General features: G+C 36.2%; 1 protein-coding gene across 50 annotated transcripts in view; it reads left to right on the top strand.

Moving 5' to 3' along the window:
• MAP2 (microtubule associated protein 2) overlaps positions 1 to 21,236 on the top strand; it is a 352,353-nt gene extending 331,117 nt beyond the window's left edge. For 27 of the 50 annotated variants that reach the window (XM_056808315.1, XM_016425111.2, XM_007501816.3 and 24 more), the window contains 4 exons: positions 14,105 to 14,197; positions 15,990 to 16,071; positions 16,864 to 16,976; positions 17,143 to 21,236. In XM_056808315.1, the coding sequence (XP_056664293.1) occupies positions 14,105 to 14,197; positions 15,990 to 16,071; positions 16,864 to 16,976; positions 17,143 to 17,358 (504 nt within the window). In that variant the 3' untranslated portion in view covers positions 17,359 to 21,236. The remainder of the gene's footprint in view (positions 1 to 14,104; positions 14,198 to 15,989; positions 16,072 to 16,863; positions 16,977 to 17,142) is intronic. The other 23 variants (XM_007501818.3, XM_056808320.1, XM_056808318.1 and 20 more) reach the window with 1 other exon arrangement.

Below are 21,236 nucleotides of genomic sequence, written 5' to 3'. Positions count from 1 at the left end.
AATAAAGATATGAAAAAATATTTCCAAATAAATTCAGACAAAACTTCTCTTCATAAAATAATAAATAAGAAAGGTGAAAATGAGCACTTAAAATTCTATTAAATTAGAATCCACTTGCATATTTGATTTTAGCATAGTTTATTTGAATTTCCACTAGAACAAAACCAACAGGTAATGAAAATGTCTTAAAATTCATTCCCCATGGATGTTAGCTCTTTGTCAGTTGAAAACACATATTTGAAATCTAGAAAATATTTAGATTTCTTATTCTCTTATATTAATACATAGTTAATTTCTAAGGACAGTTTGAGCTCTTTTGCATTATTTGATCAAAGCTAAAAATATTAATTTAAATGACTGTAACTTTTGTTTTTTGTTCAGGAAAGCATCAGTGATTTTGAGATTATAAATTTTCATCATTCTTTCCAATTCCTGCCATTTTTTCTAAGCAGTATCAATTGTACTAGTTTATATTCATGAAAGTGTTAGGATTCAGCACAATCTGGTTTTGCTTATGATCCCAAGGGAAGTATGTGTAATATGCATCAGAAATGTCACTGGGACTAAAAACAAGCTATGGTATTTGGGGCACCAATTTCTAGTAAAAATGTACCTAGAAATTTAAAAATAGGTTTCTATTGGATTTTTTTCCAAAAAAAAATGTTCCTGAAATTTGTAGATTAAGGAAAGTAGTGGAGTATTTCCCTATCAATTTTGTTGATTGTCTTCCAACTTATATCTGAAATATATATATATATATTTGTTATCCCCCTTTTTCTTTGTCTTCCCTGATTATGAATATTTTAGTATCTGCACTGAACTGCTTTCTACTAGATTATATTATACCTAACACTAGAAAACATTTATCCACAGGAACTACAATGAAATTTTATTAGAAATTATCATAATTAAAAAAAAAAACTTAGCAAGTTTGGTCTAGAAAGTGATAGAAATTACAGTAAAATATAGATATTTAATCCTGGCATGTTTTTGGAGATATTTCCTTTTATTGGTAGCAAATTTTAACCTACAGTAAAGTCTAGACAGCTTCCAGTTTTGTCCTGGGGGAAATAAAAGCAAATCCAAAACACTAGCTTTATAATCATTTTGCATTGGCAAAGCAGGGGGTGTTTACTCACTCTGTATCAAGAAACATATGGCAGGACTTAAGCTTCAGACCCTTTAGACAATTACCTATCAATTCATTTAACTTTTAGAAAGAAGGGAAAAGGAAGAAAGTTAAGAATGCTTTCTGCGTTCCTATGGGATGAGCCTTTCAAGGGAAAAGAAAATTTTATCTCCAGTTTTCTAGAAACTTTCCTGACCATTGGGATTTTGAAACTGAAAAAAAATAAGGAGAGATTCCCTTTCTTGATATGCTAGCTAAGAGGTATTCGACTGACTCTTGTCCTAAAAGAGTATATCATTATTTGCAAGATAAAGAAGAAATCTTCCTTTAGGTACATGTCTTGTTCATCCAGTGAATAAAAGTACTTTCTTGAATGGGAAAGAAGAGCATAATGAAACTGAGGGAAACTGGGGCAAATAGCAATGAGTGTCTTGCCCAGCGTTGCATAGGTAGAATGTGCCTGAGGTCAGATTTAAACTTAGGACTTCTTGACTCCAGGACTGGTTCTTAATTCAGAACACACATTATTCTGACTATGTGAGACATCTTAAATATGCCCTCTTGAATGGTATCTTCCTTTCCTGTGTCTCTTTAGAAAACAATTGAAAATAGGAAGAAGAGAGATGAGAATGGAAGAAAAAAATATTCAGAGAAAACTAAACCCAGAATCCATATTTGTTGTAGACACAGTTAACTGATAAAAGTGGTCCATTATTAACTCATTATTATCATCAATAGTACAAAATTACCAAATTAGCTGATATTCTGTGCCAATAGAATATTCTGGGTAGAACAAGGCACATGTGTTCAACTTGAGTTCCTTCTTATAAACCATAAATCTATGAATAAACCAAGCAAAACCATTCTGAGGCTCTCCTAGAATCGTTTTATTTCTTCTATTCAATGATTATTCCAATTCTTAATCCTTCAAAAAAAGACTATAATGTGAAGTCAACAATTGCATTTTTCAATGTTAGACAAGAGATTTCCTTTGTAATTTTTTCACTCTAGATTCAAATAATCATTACTTATTACTCAACTACTCTTCAGTGATAGTCTTTCAAACAATAATCATTTTGATCACCCACTTTTTGCAATAAACATTGTTTAAAAAGCAAAGATGATTAAGATATAGCCTATTGCAAGGATGTCAAGAAAATATGAAATGTGACATTAAGAAAGTGATGAAGTACTAGTCAGTGCTATACAAGAGGAATTTTAAAAAGAGAAAAAAACCTTTTAGAGTGGGGATCAAGGAAGAGAGAAATGTTTGACCTGGAACTTGAGGAATGAGCAGTATTCCCAAAAATAGAGATGGGGGTGGAGATAGGAGATTATTACAGGAAGGAGAATTTTTTTTTTGCTTGTAAAGATGAGAAAACCCCAGAGTGTTCAGGGAATGAGATAACAGAGTTGCACAGGAAAATAGAAAATACTAGGAGATTAGTTGGGAAGAGAATACTGCTGCCAAACTTTGCAGAACATTGAATGCTGGATTGAACAATTTGAATATTGTTCAACAACAGGTGGTGAAGTTCAACTGAAGGTTTTAAATGGAAAGCATCATAATCAGATCTTGTATTTGGGAAATATTATCCTAGAATTGTTATGCAAAAGATATATCTAAGAAGAAAGAGATTTGAGGTATATTAGTCAACAATAACTAATGTTTTTAAAGCAAAGAATTTTTTTCTCAGAATATCCACTCTTTTGGCAATATAAATGTTAGAAAAATGAAACTCTGAAACGTTGTAACTTTCCCTAGACTAAAAAGCATGACTATGATGGGACTTATATAGTGGTCCTCAACTACAATTCATCACACTTTTCAGTGTGCCAATATTGCCTCTCGGGACACCATCACAATAGTATCAGTGAATAGTACTTTGATGCATCTGTGATCTCATTGGTGCAGGATTCTATCCATTGGTGCCTAGTTCGTGTGCCACCTTGTGATCCTATACAACTCTTGTAACATGTTCTTCTATAAGTCTTCCACAAGGACCTCCATCCAGCATACTGAGGAAATTCATGTAAATATATTGAAGAGTAATGTGTAAATTCTTCAGGGCTTAGCATTTGGAACAATATGGAAAGGGACAGAGGGGAAGGAATGACAGAAAACCGACTCATTTTGAGCATAAAGAGGAACATTCTGCCTGAAATGGAAGGTATGAAGAAAAGATGGGTTTGGTTTTGAATTTGTAAAGTTTGAAGCACCAGTGGAGTATTTAGGTGGAGGGAAGAATTCCTTATGTGGTACTAGTGATATAGATCTGGGTGTTTAAGACCACTTTTCCATTCCTACTAAAAAAGCTCAAGTTCAGGCTCTTGCAATTTGCCATATGGAAACAGTTCCTGATACTGACAGACAGATGGATTTGAACCCAAAATTAAACAGGAAAGGAGAAGCAGCTCGATTTTCTTCAATAAATTGCAAATCTCCTTAAATGACCCCTAAAATGTCCTGCAAATTAAGGCTTATCTTTTTAATGTCAATGTTGTACCAGCTTTATATTGCTATGAAACAAGGAACACTACAGGCTCTAAAAAATTGAATATGAATATCATGAGAATTGGTGGAGAGGGACATGGTATAATTAGCCTGAAAAATATAACCAGTAATGAGGATCCTTGAAGAGAAATGGAAGGAGGAGGGGAAGGGTGTCAGTAGGAAAAAATAGGAAGAGAGTATCTGCTGTTCAGATGGACAATTAGAGTACTCTACTGGTAGCCTCACAATCTAGCAGAACCCCTATAGAAAACAAAGAAGACTATAGGCAACATTCACACAGTATATGCAGGAATGAACTATTTGTATGGAAATAATATCCGAATCTGTGAGACTGAAGAACTATTTGAATATATCAATATGTCTCTTCTTTGACAGTTTTGTTCACTGCAGGAAAGAACCATGACATTTATCTTTTTATCTCCCACAGCATCTAGTCTAGTACCTTGAGAATTGCAGGTTCCCAATATGGGTTTGCTAAATTAATGATTATTGTCTCCAGGATATAGACATCACAAAGGAGATCAGTCTATAACCAGATAAACAAAAAAATAACTAAGAAAAAGTAGCAATTAATAAAGATGGGAACATTCAATTCTCAAAGATGATAGACATAAAAGGGTCTTGAAGACTTAAAGTCATCTTGAAGTGAAAAACTATTTTTGTCCAAGCTGAATCCCACCCAGATTTTCACACATACAGTTTTAGCAATGGAAAGGCAAATGTGGACTAATAGTAGGAGAAAATTCTTCTTCTATTCTATCCTGCTTGTGTGTGGTTGTTTTTTTTTGTTTTTTTTTTTGAGGAATGACACTATTCAATGAGATAAGTCTGTGATTAATGGAATAGATGAAATAGTTTAAGATATATTGAGCTCTGCAATAGACCATATAAATAAGGGTAATACTTTAAGCTGTAATCATTTAGAGGGGAGTTCATCAGAATGTAAAAATGAAAATATATGATCTCAGCCTAATGCAGATGTTTCAAATTAATTATCAGAGCTCCAATGATCTGATAAGTATGTCTGTTAAATGCAACAATTTTGAAATTACTTGTATAGTCTAGGCAAAATATGAACATCTGGATGAAAGGCAATTATTTCTATAGAGATCCATGGCCTTAAGAACATTATTTCTCTAAGAAAGTTAAGCTATATGAACCAATGGCATTAAAATATTCAGACAATAGGTGCCAAAGAAATTCAACACACTGCTTCTACCTTTCTTTTATTTTACTTTTTCATGGAAATGTTTCTAAAAGACATCCATGAGTTAGATAGTTGGGGCTTTGTTTCCTGAGAAACTTAGAGGAGTTTATGAGACTTAGTTTAAAGTGGTAAAGAGCTTTTGACAATCATAAGAGAACATAAGACATGTATAAGAGATCACTGTAATATATAGAAGACAAATAAAACTTATCCCTTAGAAGCAGCAATTTTATGGCATAGTGAATAGAGCAGTGGGTCTGGAGTCAGGAATAGGAGTTAAAATCCAGCCTCAAATAATTAGTTGTTATATGATCCTGGATAAAGCCACTTAACCTATCTGCCTCAGTTTCTTTAGCTGTAAACCAGAGATCATAAAAGCATCTACATCAGAGGAGTATCACAATGGAGATAATATCAGTATAGCCCTTAGCACACAGTGCCTTGCACAAAGAAGCTGCATAATAATTATTTATTTCCTCTCATTTCCTTTGTTATGTTTCAAAATTATTTGTAAAGTGAATTTAATGGACAAATATTTGGCTGTGACTAGAAAAATTATGCAAATGAATCTATTTTGGGATCTGATCACATTGATTAATAGAATTTTAGAGTAGAAAAAGACCAGTTGTAGAAAAAGAAAGTCACCATGTAGAACAAACTATACCCCCCAAAAAAATCCCCACTATAACAGAGGAGAAGCCTCCACCTGAAGACTTCTAATAAGGGAGAATCCATTGCCTACTGAGGTAGTCAAATCTACTTTTGAATAACTAATTCTTTTCCCCAATATCAGTCCCAAGTTTGCTTCTTATAACTTCCATCTATTGCTCTTGTTTCTGCCTTTCAGAGCCAAACAATTTTATCTGTCTTCTATAGCCAGTCAAACTTGAACAAAGCTGTCCTGTCGCCTAGTTCCTTCATCTGATTCTCGTGTGACACATATTCAATGAACTTCATCATCCTAGTTTCCAGACATAACTAGAGTTGGTCTTCCAAGGCTATGCCTCGGGATATTAACATTTACAAGGCATAAAAAATTAAATACATGTCAGTCAGCAACATCAAAGCCACTACAATAACTCCCCTACTAAACCTAGAAGGCGAATCATTGGTGGAACTAATCAAAATATAATGACCAGATATAAAGCTGTAATAAGCAAGATGAAGATCAGACATAGACCATACAAAGCTACTATTCAAAGCATGCAGTTGCATTAGATTTGAAGGACAATGCCTTTTTATATCCTTACCTTTGGAGGAAATATAACTAGTGTTGTTTGTTTTTTTAGGAGCTTATAAAAAGCTCTGTAAGCCTGTATAGAATTTTAACCTGACTGCAAGGTTTTTACTGGTGTAATTTCAGAAAAGAACATTATGAACTTCTATTTTCCTATCTAATGTACTCCTGTCTGTATTTCTTTTCAATATAAACTATTTCTGGTGCTCATCTGATCTGAATGGATAAGTTGTCATTAAAAATAAAGACTGTAGCCATGGAAATGTTCTTCAGATACTCAAAAATGAGGAAAGAAAAGCACTTTTACCAGTAACTATAGGGGAGTGCGTTCTTGACATACCTAATGAAAAAGAGATATCTCAATGAACCAAAAATAAAAAATATGTGTCAGTTTCTTTGATTGGCAGGCACCATTGTAGGACTAGGGGACCTAAACTAGGGTGGGAAAGTGGCAGCTATGTACCCAAAATATGGCAATTTATAGGGCAGGAAAATTAAATACATGTTAGCAAGAAGCATAGAAGCCACTGAAATAACTAATTTCCCCCTCCTGCTCAACTAAATACCTTAGTTATTTAGATTATTTTGGATTTTTACCATTTTTATGAGATTCAGTGTGGCTTTGTGCAATCAGGATTATTGAGTTAATAGCCATATCCAACAATACCCATGTCTGTGACCCTGAGCATGTCACTTAATCTCTAAGTTTCTGTAAAGCTGCCAATCTGCCTTGATAGAATTGGTTTCCTAAGAAAGGTAGCTCCCCACACTAACATGCGGTCAAAACTAGACAAGAGGCTTTTCATAGCAAATATTTGAACTGTTTTCCTGAGGCACCCAAATTTCCCCCTTACATCTCCATTTGGAATACTTTGCTGGGTGAGAAATAAAGAGCCAAGACTAGTTTAATGATGCTCTCCCCCCCCCCAAAAAAAAATGAGCTTCTCCCAGCATCTGGTCAAGTTAACAAAGGAAGAGGGGAAAAGAAGGTAATAATTGTTTTAAATTTTTTCTTATCCTTGCAAGTGTTGCATTCCATGATTATTTCATCTTTTTTTGATTTGATCTCCTGAATAGTCAAACAATTTACATGGGGATAATACATAAGAACTTCAAGCTCTTCAAACCTCAATACTTTTTTTTACCATAAATTTTAGCATGTCTTCAAAAGAAGTTGATTTCAAAATTTTTATTCTTGAAAAAAATAAACATGGGGGAACAACAAGCCTTTAGGGTGCAGGGAGACTAAAGGAAATAGACTCAGTACTCTCTATATATATAGCTAAGTGCCAATAGAGTATATCTTTATGCCTATATATATATAAAACTAAGTGCCAGTAGAGTAAATCTAATCAAGTTTCAGGTCATTACCTGGTAGATTTCCTGAGCAGTCAGAGAATATCTGGTTGTCCTCTGTTGATCAAATGAAAAGGGAAGGCCAAAGATAGAGGAATAAAAAAACTAATCAGCAGTAGTTTGCAGATATTTTAGTTTTAAACTGGATTTTCCATGACTTTGCAAGTTATTCACTCTGGAAACAGTTTAATTTTGCATTTGCTGCCATTTCCATAGTAGAGCACTAAATGGAGGATTAGCAGATCTGTCCTGGAATCCTATCTCAAGTTGGAGTCACCAACATTTTATTAATTTTTCCAGTTCTCTAGCCCAGGAGTCCTTCCTTATAGGAATAGTCTTCTTCTAGTCATATCACTCTCCTCCTGCAGCAAGACCACTCTAGAGAGATTCCTTATCTCTCTCTATGAGCAATTAAACACAGAGGTAGCTACATCATTTCAACTGAGCTGTCAAGATGGGAGTCAATATTAGGTATTTTACAACTATTCAGAAACTATAGTGTCAAAGTTGTTATATGTATCATTGGGGATATTGCATTTCTGATACTGTTAATTATAATTCATAAACTCACAACAATCTATGTAAAATAGCTTTCTTCACTCTCCTTCCTAAAGAATAACTAAATGAAAATGAAAGAAGTTAACTTTTACCCCCAAAAAGTGTTTTTTTTAAATATATTTTATTTGATCATTTCCAAGCATTATTCGTTAAAGACATAGATCATTTTCTTTTCCTCCCCCCCACCCCCCATAGCCGACGCGTAAGTCCACTGGGCATTAGATGTTTTCTTGATTTGAACCCATTGCTTTGTTGATAGTATTTGCATTAGAGTGTTCATTTAGAGTCTATCCTCTGTCATGTCCCCTCAACCTCTGTATTCAGGCAGTTGCTTTTTCTCGGTGTTTCCACTCCCACAGTTTATCCTTTGCTTATGAATGGTGTTTTTTTCTCCTGGATCCCTGTAAGTTGTTCAGGGACATTACACCGCCACTAATGGAGAAGTCCATTACGTTCGATTATACCACAGTGTATTAGTCTCTGTGTACAATGTTCTCCTGGTTCTGCTCCTCTCGCTCTGCATCACTTCCTGGAGGTTGTTCCAGTCTCCATGGAACTTCTCCACTTTATTATTCCTTTTAGCACAATAGTACTCCACCAAAAAGTGTTTTAAAAGCACTATGAATTTAAACTCTGCCTTGTCTCCCAGGGGAGAAAAACCCAACAGGAATTTCGTTGAGAAGAAAAAAAGAAAAGGGGGGAAAAGGGATATTGAAGTATTTTTTAAATGCACAGAATAGTGCATTCAGTACACCATTAGGAAAAGAAAACAATGTCAAAAGTTACATGTTGAATATATTCTTCATCTATAAAGTGTGGGGAACTAGAATCCCTACATTCTCTAAGAGTTCTCAATCTACGACCTATTATTTCCATTTCCCTGCCCATCATTTGAATCACTACACATTGAGGGTGTATTAATGGCAGTGATAAAACCAAAGATTGATGTTAGAGGATCATGAGAAATTCTGGCTTGTACAAATTTCTATTTGGTATATAACCCTAAAAATATAGCTCCTCTAGTATACAGTTTGTTCACTCCCACATTCATTCAACAAATTTTTTTTAGCATGTGCTAGGTACAAAACTAAGTGCTCACTACTTTAGGGGGGATATAAAGATGAATAAGATAGTTCCTGCCTTCAAAAAACTTAAAACCTTAGTCAGGGAATTCATATATATATATATATATATATAAACACCCAGGAACCAACACTACAAAATAGCATTTGGCAACTATTGTAAAAATAGCTCAAGATATTATAGAAATTTAGAGGTGAGGGAAACTATTTCTTACTTAGGTAATTGGGAAAGAAGAATCAAAATGACATTTAGCCTGAGCTTTGGAGAACGAATGGGTAGGATTTTAAAGGGAGATGTAGAAAGAAAGTTCCTCCAGATGGAGGGAAATAATGAGTAAAAAGTAGGAAAGTGGGAAGGCTTCACCTATGCTGAAGGAAGAGAGAATGTTCCTGTTTGGTTAGTGTTTTGAGTTGGGATACAAAGGCAAGAAGATAAATTCAATCGAGATAGTAGGGATACTTTAATGCCAAGACACGGAGTTTGGGTTTTGCTCAGGGATCTCTCCCTCCAGTAGGCTATATACTCTGTGAGGAGAGAGACCATTCTTGAAACCTCCAGAAACCTAGTACAATGCCTTGACATAATCGATGCTTTATAAACATCTGTGAATTGAAACAATTAGCATTTAGGTTAAATATTGCTTGGTAATTATCTGGAAAGCAAAGATATTATAATTAATACATGTGGGGAAGAACAGATGACTCTAGGTTCAAAAAACTGGGATTCTCATCGTACCATAAATCTGGGATTCTAATCCTACCCAAAATCTAAGATTCTAATCCTACCTATGCCATTTATTACTCCTCTGATCCTGAGCAAATCACTTAACTTCAGCAACCCACAGCTTCCTCATCAATAAAATGAGATTGGAAAAGATGGCCTCAAAATGTCTTTCTGGTGCTAGAGCCCTTATTCTGTAATCCAGTGAATGTTCCAGCTGCTCCCCCATTCACAAACAACAGGGAGTTAGTTGCTCTGTTGCACAAAGTCCCATTATAGTTGTACTCTGGTATTTAAACATGTACATTTGAAAGATTTGTTCAGATAGTTTTTCCCCTTAAGATATATTTTACAAGACATGAGAACAATTGACATGTAAGTGCCTGAGAAACTGTTCTTTATTTAGACCCTGGAGAATAGGAACTGACAGCTTTTATCAGAAAATTACTCTGTGATAGGACCTTGCCATCCTCACCGGGCATCTTTTTTTTCTGTTTTCTGAAATGACTACATCCAGTGGCAAAATATGCTGTTAGCTGAGCCTCAGGAAGTCTGTGGTGGTGAAGAGCCAGACATTTCCTCCAGCGAAGCTGAGAGAATTCCACAGGAGTCAGCTGATTAGGGAAAGGCATTAGACTGGAACTTGTCATGTCTGATAAGTTCTGCATGTAAAAAAGACACTTTTTGCAGTCTATGGGGAGGGCGTGATGAATGCAATCTTATATGTCCCGTGCTACTCAGTTTTTCACAGGCAAGAATCTAACATGGAAACACAATGTCAGCAACATGGAATGAGCCTCTTGGCTCGCTCAGGAAATAAGTGGGAACCTTTGTTTTTTCAGAGAAAACATATACACCATGATATTGCCACCTTAACAGAACATACTCTGACTGATTTATCATCATTTTAAAGATATTTAAGAGCTCTTATTCAGTGCTACAGTTGTGACAAAGAGAAAAGAATAAGACCTTAAAAAAAGAAAAAATAGAGGATTGGTGAAAAGATTTCCATTGGATAATACTTTATTGCCTCCTGAGGAAATCTTTTAATATTTCATCTTTCTCATTAATAACTGTAGGCTCCCATAGCACACCCTTCCATTTGGTAACTGGTTCTTTGGATAACAAAAAGCAAACTCTCTCCAATCATGGTTGAAAGTGTTCATATTTAGTAAGCAAATAGTAACATTATCTTCATAAAAAATAAAAAGCCCTTTCACTGAATTAATTACTTCTCATTTTCACTGATTGTGTTTCCCTAGTAAACAAGTCATCTAGAGGCAAAGCTCTGTGAAGGACCATTAAGCCCCAATCTGCTCCTAAAGGCGGTTAGAAGAATTCAGATGACATCTACTTCATATCCAGACTAATGAGGCCCTTAGAGATACCAATTGAATGGAGCAATTTTAGGAGAACAAATAGAATGTTCCTCTTTCAGAAAAACAGTTTATCACTAAACACTGAAATGGAATGGTACTCATTAGTTTAAACCCATGCAGCTGTCAAGAGTTTGTACTATACTTTTCAAGAGGAACTATGTTTATTGGTGAATTCAGCCTCTCCTTGTGCTCCCTTCTTTTTTTAAATGGAATCTTTATTATATGGCCTAAAACCAAGTCAAATCATCATGCTTTCTGAGTTCCTATTTTTAAATGAGGCCATTTCTTGAAGTCACTGATGAGAGGTGTTGGTGACATTGTCCTTTAGGGGACATACCAGCAGGCAATGCTAGTCCAGCAGTTCAGGCCAATTTTATTGTGCATTTTCAACTCTTTCTTTTTCCCCTCTGTCATGGCATCAACCTTAAAGCCTAATGTAAGTCTGGGGGCTATGTTTTTGTTTGAGGTTTTTTTTTTGCTTGTTTCTAAATGAGGAGAAAAAAAATTCCTCCCAAGAATTGCCAATGCATGCAACCTTTGGATTGTTCCTCCATATCAGAAGAGGAAGGAAAAGCAGCTAAGATCAGGAGACGTTCATTTCAGCCCATGTTTTTATTTCAACCCTAAGAAATAGCCAGAAGCCAAAAATGAGTATCAGAAAGAGTCAGAGTGGCAGCGTCATGGAGATTGAGATTCCCTTACTTTTTTGATTTCAAGGTGAGGTCTTACAACACCATTTATTGAGAGCTCTCCTAATATACCTCATTTAAGATGGTGCGTTATTTTGTTAGATCTTTCCATTAATGCTCAGCAGCAGGACACAGATCACTTTTTCACACCAATAGCTGCCTTCGCTTCTAAGTAACAAGACTTGTATAAATTTTTTAATTGATTCTACTCCCCCATTTGGGGAGCTAAGAGTGAAGTTCATTGAGGATGATAAATTAAAAATGAAAGCAACTCATAACACGGAGTCAGCTTTCTGACTTCTGACTGGCTCAAGGGGTAAAAAGGAATCCCAAGACCAATATCTCTACAGTTTAGTAGAGGGATAGTGGAGAGTGAGCCACATTCCATTGGCTGCTACTTAGTAAAACCTGGAAGGGTTGCGATGGGTAGAGAAAAATGATACTTAGTAGTATCATAGTATGATAGTAGTATGATAGTAGAGATGGAGAGGGGAAAAGGAAATCCTAGCAAAGATACAATTATAGCTTATAGAACTATAGAATGCTTGCTCCCCTTTCTCCTTTCTCTTATCACCCTATTCATATTTTGTTAAATTTTTAACAAATACCCCAGTGCCCGAGAAGAGAATGGAAAAGGTTTCCACATTTGCTGTAAAGGACAAAACAACAAAGCTAGTTTGATGGAGTCAATTATTGACTAATAGGATTACACACCTTATTATCTAACAGACCTCAATGGGCATGAGCGGGGGAAAGTTGTTTGGAGAATTTTGCTTTACTCCTTTATTTATATCAATGAATACCTTTATTTTTCTAGGTAAACAGTTGACAGTCCTGTGTTCAGAAAGAGAACCTTCATTATTATTCAGCTTGAATTGTTACTAATCTTTTTACCCCATCTTTGGTCCTAATATTTTATTTCTGGTTTGAGCATATTTGTTATCTTCAAAGAAGAAATCTTTGCTAGAATGGAATGCGCCCTCCCAGGGTCCTTTCCCCTTTATTAATAATGATAGTAGTAGAGGGCAGCTAGGTGGCTCAGGGGATTGAGAGCCAGGTCTAGACATGGGAGTCCTGGGTTTAACTCTGGTCTCAGATACTTCCTAGCTGTGTGACTCTGGGCGACTCACTTAACCCCAGTTGCCTAACCCCTACTACTCTTCTGCTTTGGAACCAATGCACAGTATTGATTCTAAGCCAGAAGGAAAAAAGTTTTTAAAAATGGTAGTAGAGTAGTAGTAGTAGTAGTAGTAGTAGTAGTAGTAGTAGTAGTAGTAGTAGTAGTAGTAGTAGTAGTAGTAGAGTAGTAGTAGTAGTAGTGTAGTAGTAGTAGTAGTAGTAGTAGTAGTAGTAGTAGTAGTAGTAGTAGAAGAAGTAGTAGTAGTGGTAGTAGTAATGGCTAATATTCATATAGCATTTTGTAAAGCACATTTAATTCTCTTATCTCATTGATCCTCAAAGTAAATATGTGAGGAATATAGTATAAATGTTATTATCCCCATCTTACTGAGGTTTAAGGGAGTAAAACTCACTAAAAATGGATAATATCTACTTAGCCAGAAAATGGTGGATTCAAGATTCAAATACAGGTCTTAGATTTGAATTTTTTAACTTGTTCCCACTGTATTTCTCAAAAATTTCCTAGCATTCTTAAAAGAAATCAGCTGTTTTCTTCATTGTAAAGGATGTAGATAACCTCTAAGTATTAAGGAATATCAAAGAGAATCCTAAGGTGCACTTCTTAGATATAACCTGACTAGTAAATTTAAATAGAATGTGTTCAAATGATCTATTAAATGAATGACAAGGAAGAAGAAATCTGCCATAGTTAATAGTGTTTTAGACTTGAACTAGATCATGGAGGTCTCCATAGTGGGGACCTGAATCGCAGGACTAGCAAAAAATTTTACCTAAAATGCTGAAGATCCTCCATACTATGCTGAGTCCAAGGTGTAGGCTTCCCTTTTCATGCTTAGACAGTGTTCATCCTAGCAATTACCTTCCACAGTTTGCAGCTAAGTGACGTTACTGTGCCATTAAATTCTAGTGACTGATACGACATACTGTGATTCTTCAGACGTTTGACAAATTAATATGTAGGCAAATACCATACTTAGCTTTCATAATAAGACTCACTTTTACCCCACATGGAAAAGTAGGGTCATTCTGGCTTCCTAATCCCTCTCCAGAATGAAAGACATTTGCAGTAAGTTCCCTTCAATTCCTTTTAGGTTAGGATTTTAAACAAGAAGATGGATTTTAGCGAGGTTCAGTCCAGATGTGGTTCCAAGGATAACATCAAACATTCTGCAGGGGGAGGAAATGTAAGTAGAAGCTACTACTTGAAGGGTATCCTTGATTGTGAGTGAACTACCTGCAGAGCCAAACCTCTGTCACCTTTCCTGCCTTGCTCCCCACACACACTTTTTCCTCCTTTCACTACCGTTTAATGTGTCAGCCTGGTCTAGTGGTATGTCAATCTTGTCTATTGAGTAATGGGCTTCCTATCCTTCCCTCAAGAGTCTTTCAGCAAATTAAAATGAATAAGCTATGCCTTGGAAGCTAGGAGGACAGCCAGGCCATTTTCTTTCCCATTTTGATTCACTGGTCTGAGTGCCAGGTGCTCCCTCCCTTCTTCCTCCAGGGAAAATACAATATCAGCTAGCTGAGGCACACATTCCAGCAGTTTTCATTGAAATGATGTCAGTCCAACTTGTATAGGAAACAGAAACATAGTCTTAGAAGTCCTCAAAGCAGGATGTAATCTCCAGTCTTAACAAGTGAACTATCACTTGGGCTATTACAGAAATGATCACGTAAATTCTACTTATAATTCAAAATAAAAGAACTTAAATCCCAGTGTAAATTGCTTCTCAGGAATTTTCCCTACTTTCCTTCACCAGAACAAAAGTGATGTGGCAGGATGGGAAAGTACAAATCCAAAGACCAGACACTAAATGTCTCCAGGACACAACTGAAATGGTCTATACCTAGAGAACAAGGAGGATTCTTACTCGGTGGGAGTAATGCCAGTCCCATCTCTTCAATAGATATCCCAACACAAAGATTTCATTCTGTTTGAATTTCCCTCAAGCAAGTAGCAGGTGATCTGAACCAGATGTCCGAGTTTTTTCCTGGCTTTTGCCACTCATGAGCAGAAGGGAAGGGGAGGGAAGCAATCAAGTGACATTCCCACCCTAGCATCTGGTTCCTGGAACATTCCGAAGAATAATTACTGTGGGGTCCATACCTTGCTCACTGTTGAGCTTAATGAAAGGGGCTGGATGGGTTAAATGCTGGGTGTCAGATATTGATACTCATGACTGCTTTTCCCTTTCCTCCTCCTCACACTGATGAGGACACATCACTTGGTCCTGGGACTGGGGAGTCAACCTGAGTACTTCATACTGTTCTAATACAGAGTTGAAGGAAGGCAGGACGAGTTCAACCAGCTGCTCCTCTCCTCAATTACAAGTACAGCCAATGATTGTGCCTAAGCAGCAAGGTTTGAATTGGGAGTCTGAATGACCCAAAAGGAGATGGGAAAACTTCCTCCCTCCAAGGCCAGGGAAGGGAAAACCCTCGAGAAAACCAAGGGAAGAGAGCTGAGCACTACTCTGATACTATTACAGAGTGCTTGACCAAGGCATGGCCATTTCTTTATATCTTAGAAAAGAAGCCAGTTCCTCATACTCTGCCTATATCTGAAATCTACTGGTCACAAGGGACACTCTTTCCTCTAGAGAGGCTTTTTCAGTTTTAACCAATTCATCTTCCTTTGCTTTCTCTGGGTCTTTGCTTATAAAAGGTTTTAACATGGTCATGCCTATTGCTCTGATTGAATGAAAGCTTGTATTAATCCGGTTGTGGTGTCTCCTGTTTCTACTAATAAAATCTTCTGTTCCAGGGCTCTTCCCACTTGGGTCCTTCCTTTCTACCCAAATGTGTTCAGGTGTGTGTGTGTGTGTGTGTGTGCGTGTGTGCGTGTGTGCGTGTGTGTGTGTGTGTGTGCACATGCATACCTACGTATGCTTTCCACTAATTCTGTGTGGGCTTGAACACCACTTTGTGTGCATATCTCAGCCATCTAAAATATATCTTGTGTGATTCGTGCAGATACAAATTGTGACCAAGAAGATTGACTTAAGCCACGTGACATCCAAATGCGGTTCCCTAAAGAACATCCGTCATCGGCCAGGTAACAAATAAAAAAAAATAGTTTAAGAATGGAAATAATTCAGACGGGTTATCTTCACCTCCTTCCAAATAAACTTCTGGAACATTTTATTATATTCCAGTCCTTCAGTTTCTAACAAATGTCGGGTTTGTAGAATTCCTGCAATTGAGACACGTGCGAATTAAATACGTTAAAGACGACAGTGCCTCAACTCTGATTTTTCAGACTAGAAATGCAAAGAATAAGAAAGACGCTGACACATTAAAGAATATAGCACAAGAATAATATAGATCAATTAAGACAACATAGAACAATTTACCTGTCATAAAGAAGGGAAGAAATAATGACCAAATAAGAGACAGAGAACCTTAAAAGATATAAAATGAATCATTGTGACTATATTAAATTACAAAGGTCTTGTGCAAACTTTGGTGACTTTTTATGCAGCAATGACCATGGAGACTATCAGCAGTCACAAATATAGAGTGGGAAGGGAACTTCTAGTCTAAAGCTTTCGCTCTAGATTAAAAATAAATAAATAAATAAATAAATAAATGAATGAATGAATGAATGAATAAATAAATGAATGAATGAATGAATAAATAAATAAATAAATGAATAAATAAATAAATAAACAAATAAATAAATAAATTATATAATAATAATAATAATAATAACTTAAATTTTTAAAAAAGCCAAGGTCAATGAAGTGATTATACCATTCTGGGACCTGAGGCTAATTTTTTTAAGGTTTCTACCTATCTTCTTACAAGGGTACAAACCAAAGCAAAATTATCTTTCTATCTCCTACAGGCGGTGGCCGTGTGAAAATCGAAAGTGTGAAGCTGGATTTCAAAGAAAAAGCACAAGCTAAAGTGGGATCCCTTGATAATGCCCACCACATACCCGGAGGTGGTAATGTCAAGGTATGAATCGTCTTAGAAGCCAATATGATCACCAATTAAAGAGTTGGGGTGGTAAGGAATCGGGGATGCCCTAGCCTTTATGGTCAAATCCAAAGATTAGGGACCCCCACACACACTTGAATTTGTGATGACTAAGTCAATAAAAAATGTTCTTTCTCCTGGACAGATCGACAGCCAAAAATTGAATTTCAGAGAGCACGCTAAGGCTCGGGTAGACCATGGTGCTGAGATCATTACACAGTCTCCAGGCAGATCCAGTGTGGCTTCACCCAGGCGACTCAGCAACGTCTCTTCATCTGGAAGCATCAACCTGCTTGAATCCCCCCAGCTGGCCACTTTGGCCGAAGATGTCACTGCTGCCCTTGCTAAGCAGGGCTTATGAATCTGTCTCATTTAACACTAAATGAAGTAATGCTATTTAGGCATGAGCTCTTGGCAGGAACAGGCTCAGAGCAGGTGTTGTATTCAATCCTTACAAATTCTAAAATAAATCTGATCCCGAGATTGCGATAACCATGACAATAAGAAATAATCCCCCAGATTTAAGTAGATGCAGAAATTGACCTGATTTCCATGTGCAACAGGGAGACTCATTGACTTTCCATGAGTTCAATTGCAATATATGCCATTGGATGATCATTGTTGCTCTGCTCTGTCTTGCATGGAGTACTATGATAAAAATGCATTTTTACCTATCATGTGCCTGAAGGCCATCCACTATTTCCTGAAGAGCCTTGTTAATATCCAAGCTGCTCATTTCACTGGTCTGTTTATGGGCAACAAAAGTTGTCCTTTTGTAACTTATTACAGGTTAAATTAAACTGAAAGAGTCTGATTACAAGATGAGAAGAACATATAAAAAAAAAACCAAGTTTTAAAAGTGTTATTTTGTATAAATAGGGAGAAAGATTCAATTAAGTTATTAACATTTGGGGCCTGGATAATTAAATCAGTGTATAGGTGATTCCGATAAATTATTTAACTAATTAAAAAAAAGTAGTTGAAGAACATTTGAACTGTGTTTTGAGGAAGTGATGGAAAAGAGCAGCTATTAGACACAGAGCACTTCCACAATGATGAACTTGTATCTGATTAGGATGTCAGTTAATTGGCTAGATTTGTGTCCACACTACAAGTTTCACATTCTTTCCATCTGTTTGATACAGTATTATAGATATACATATATATATAAATATATTTCTCTGTGGCCATTTGTGATACTCCCTCATATACTTGAATATTATACTTCTTTATTATTCACAGTATCTGTGTCTCTTGCACCCTTTGGTGTTGAAATTTTAGGTATGTGAAAGTAGATGTTAGCAGGGTTTTTTCCCTATTAAAAAAAAACACAAAACATTTAAAAAGAGAAAAACTTTTAGCATGAAGTTGCTTTCTGTAACAACTAAAAACCGTGCCCCTGTTTTAGTGCCAGATGCAAGTCTCTTCTGTGATGCTAGAATTTTTATTTTCCTTTTATGTTTCTCTTCACCAACAGGGAGTTTGCTGGGGAGGACTAGATATATGTAAAGGGGTTGAAAAACTGTTGGTTTGAGATTCTGGAATTTTTTTAAATTAAGAAGTAATTTGGGTTTTACTCCTATAACTATGAGATGATGGCCTCTTTTATTTATTTCTTTTTTTTTTTCATTTGCTAAAGTTGAATCCAAGAGCGAATTTGGAAAATGTCATTCATCTCCTTGTTAAACTAGTTGGGCTATCAGAGAGGTGTCCACCCTTTGAAATAGAATATCCACATGTGAAAAAGGCTTTTAATTAGGAGACTTTTTTTTTTTAAGTGTGCATAAAAACAAAGTGGAGATACAACATCCTATTTGATGGCTATTCCTTCCAGGACTTAAGCTAAAAACACTGCATAAATTAAAGAAACACTATAGCTTAGTATGGTTTCTCAAGAGAAAGTGCTGTTCTGATATTATCTACAGTAATCTTGTCTAGAAATCTCAAAAAGATTCATTCAAATTGCACATGATGGTTGATTTTTAAATACATTGACATTTTCTATGGTCCATTTCTGAGCTGTGCTGAAACGGGGCCAAAAGATGACATGCTTTATGGAAACTCTGCTATTTTAAGAGTTCCCAAGATTCCTCATCTTAGCGGCTGGGCTAAAACTGAGCTGTCAAATCAGACAGGGAGATCTGGTGTTCCTTTTGAGCTAATTCAATTTTAATACTTGAGGTCAACATTAGGGAGGAGAGAATTAGTGTGGGATTCAGCAGCTTTTTAGTGTGTATCATCTAACAAAAATACCAAGTGTGAAGAGACAGTGACATGTAGGGGTAGAGTAATGACCCATTTGACATCATTAATATGAATTTCCAAAGGGAAAACCCTAGAAACACAGAAAAACCCTCATGACATTAGCTTTCAAGCGAGAGCTTTTATACACTCTCAATCCTGTCTAACCCTGTCTATCAGTCATCAGTTTGATGCCAATGTTGTGTTTAGAAACTGGGACAGTGGGTTTCTGATTTCTGCCTTGTGATCTCTGAGTAGAGTTTGCTTAAACTAACCCTAGCATTATACCCAGAAACAGTTCCTGGTGTAGTGCACCAAAGTCCTTTCTATGTTGCACAAGAAAAAACAAGCAGGCAAACTAGTAGTGTGGACCACAATGCCCAGACCCACCAATGAGTGCAAAATAACTTTGCAGTATTTTTGTTAAGCTTTTTGTTAGTGTTAGGTAGCAACTAAGGTACTGTGGAACATCCACTTGGCTAAAATTGAACACCAACTGGTCAGGACAACATTTAACCTGTGGTTCGAGTATTTTTTTAGATCTCCTTTAAAATTACACATACCAAAAAAAAAAACATAAAAAAACAATCAATTCATAATGGTGACATTTAGTTACAAGCATACAAAAGTCTAGAGTTAGGTTAGTGGAAGACATCTGAGTCATTAGTCTTATGCTTTGATTTAGCAAATTTTCTTGTCCAGCCCTAGCAAGGTCTTTTGAATGAGTCATTTGCCTTGCCCAGAAGGAAGCGTGATTCTTGGTAAAATCAGCAAAAAAAGAAGCAGATTTTGCTGACTTGAAGGAAGCACACAGGTTAAGTTACAGGGCTCTTGAAGCCACTTGAAAAAAGCCAAGCCTTATCTTCAACCTCAAGAACACTACTGAACTTAAGCTTTGCAAACACAATACTAATGAAGAAGACAATGCATCTGGTGGTCTAGAAGTCAGAGTTCTAAAAGCTTTCATTCTAGATCCTCTATATCCAGATTTATTCGGGCTTTGGCTGCTGAGAATCAGTCTCACTGTAACTGCTTAAGTAATCCAGATTCATGAAGAGTTCTATGGCCAGTGTTCCCAAAAGAACCAACTCTCTCTGGAATCACCTGCAACTGAGAAACATTTAAATTACTATGATCCAGATTCACGAAGAGTTTTAAAGGCCACGTTCCCATGAGAACCAACTCTCTCTGGATTCACCTGCTGTGTTAGCAAAGGATGGTGGGCACCAGACCCATTCACAAGCAAAAGATCTAGGTAGCATTGAGTAGCAAGGACCTGAAAAGAGCTGGACAGAGAAAATTGATGGAAGTAGGAAAACTCAAAGGCAGTCAGCCTACAAATACCGAAAATAGACTACATTTTTTCCTGCTTTGCACAACAGGAAATGGTATATTAACCACCAAATAATATTGCATTAGTATTAATGTAGTGATATTCCTCATAATTGATTTTGACACAACTGGAAATAGAAACATTTTTTCTTTCATGCCAGAAGAGAAAGAAAAGGGAATTATTTAGCCTTTAAGAGGCAGAAAAAGGATTTGCTGCTTGGAAATAAATTCGTATTATGTGGAGACAGATTCTAATAGTCCTTCAAAAACATGGATCTTTCAGCTTAATTCTATGTTTGGGTTTAAAATTATACCGATAGGATTATAGCCTAGGTGAATAATCTGGAGCAATTCCCTCTACAACAAACAAAGCTGCCTATTTTCAGACTCAGAAACGGTTAATCATAACAATTCACTTCAACTTTAGCAAAGAGGAAAAAAAAAACAAGCAAAAAATGCATACCCAGTGTGCCCAGATTCCAAGTGTTAAAATATATCTTACAAATGTATGGGGTTTTTTTTTCTGAGAATTCTAGAGCCTGTTACCATAGAGAGGCATTTCTTCAGTGGCTGGTGGTAGTTAGTTCATGTTTTTCAATCAGATTTGCAATTGTATTTGTTGCTGTATAGTGATTGTTTTGCAAAATAAAATTGCTTGTCATCTAA

The sequence above is a fragment of the Monodelphis domestica genome, chromosome 8 (genome assembly GCF_027887165.1).
Source record: "Monodelphis domestica isolate mMonDom1 chromosome 8, mMonDom1.pri, whole genome shotgun sequence".
NCBI classification, from domain to species: domain Eukaryota; kingdom Metazoa; phylum Chordata; class Mammalia; order Didelphimorphia; family Didelphidae; genus Monodelphis; species Monodelphis domestica.
The sequence above is the reverse complement of the archived record's forward strand: the minus strand, read 5'-3'. Positions and strand labels throughout refer to the sequence as shown.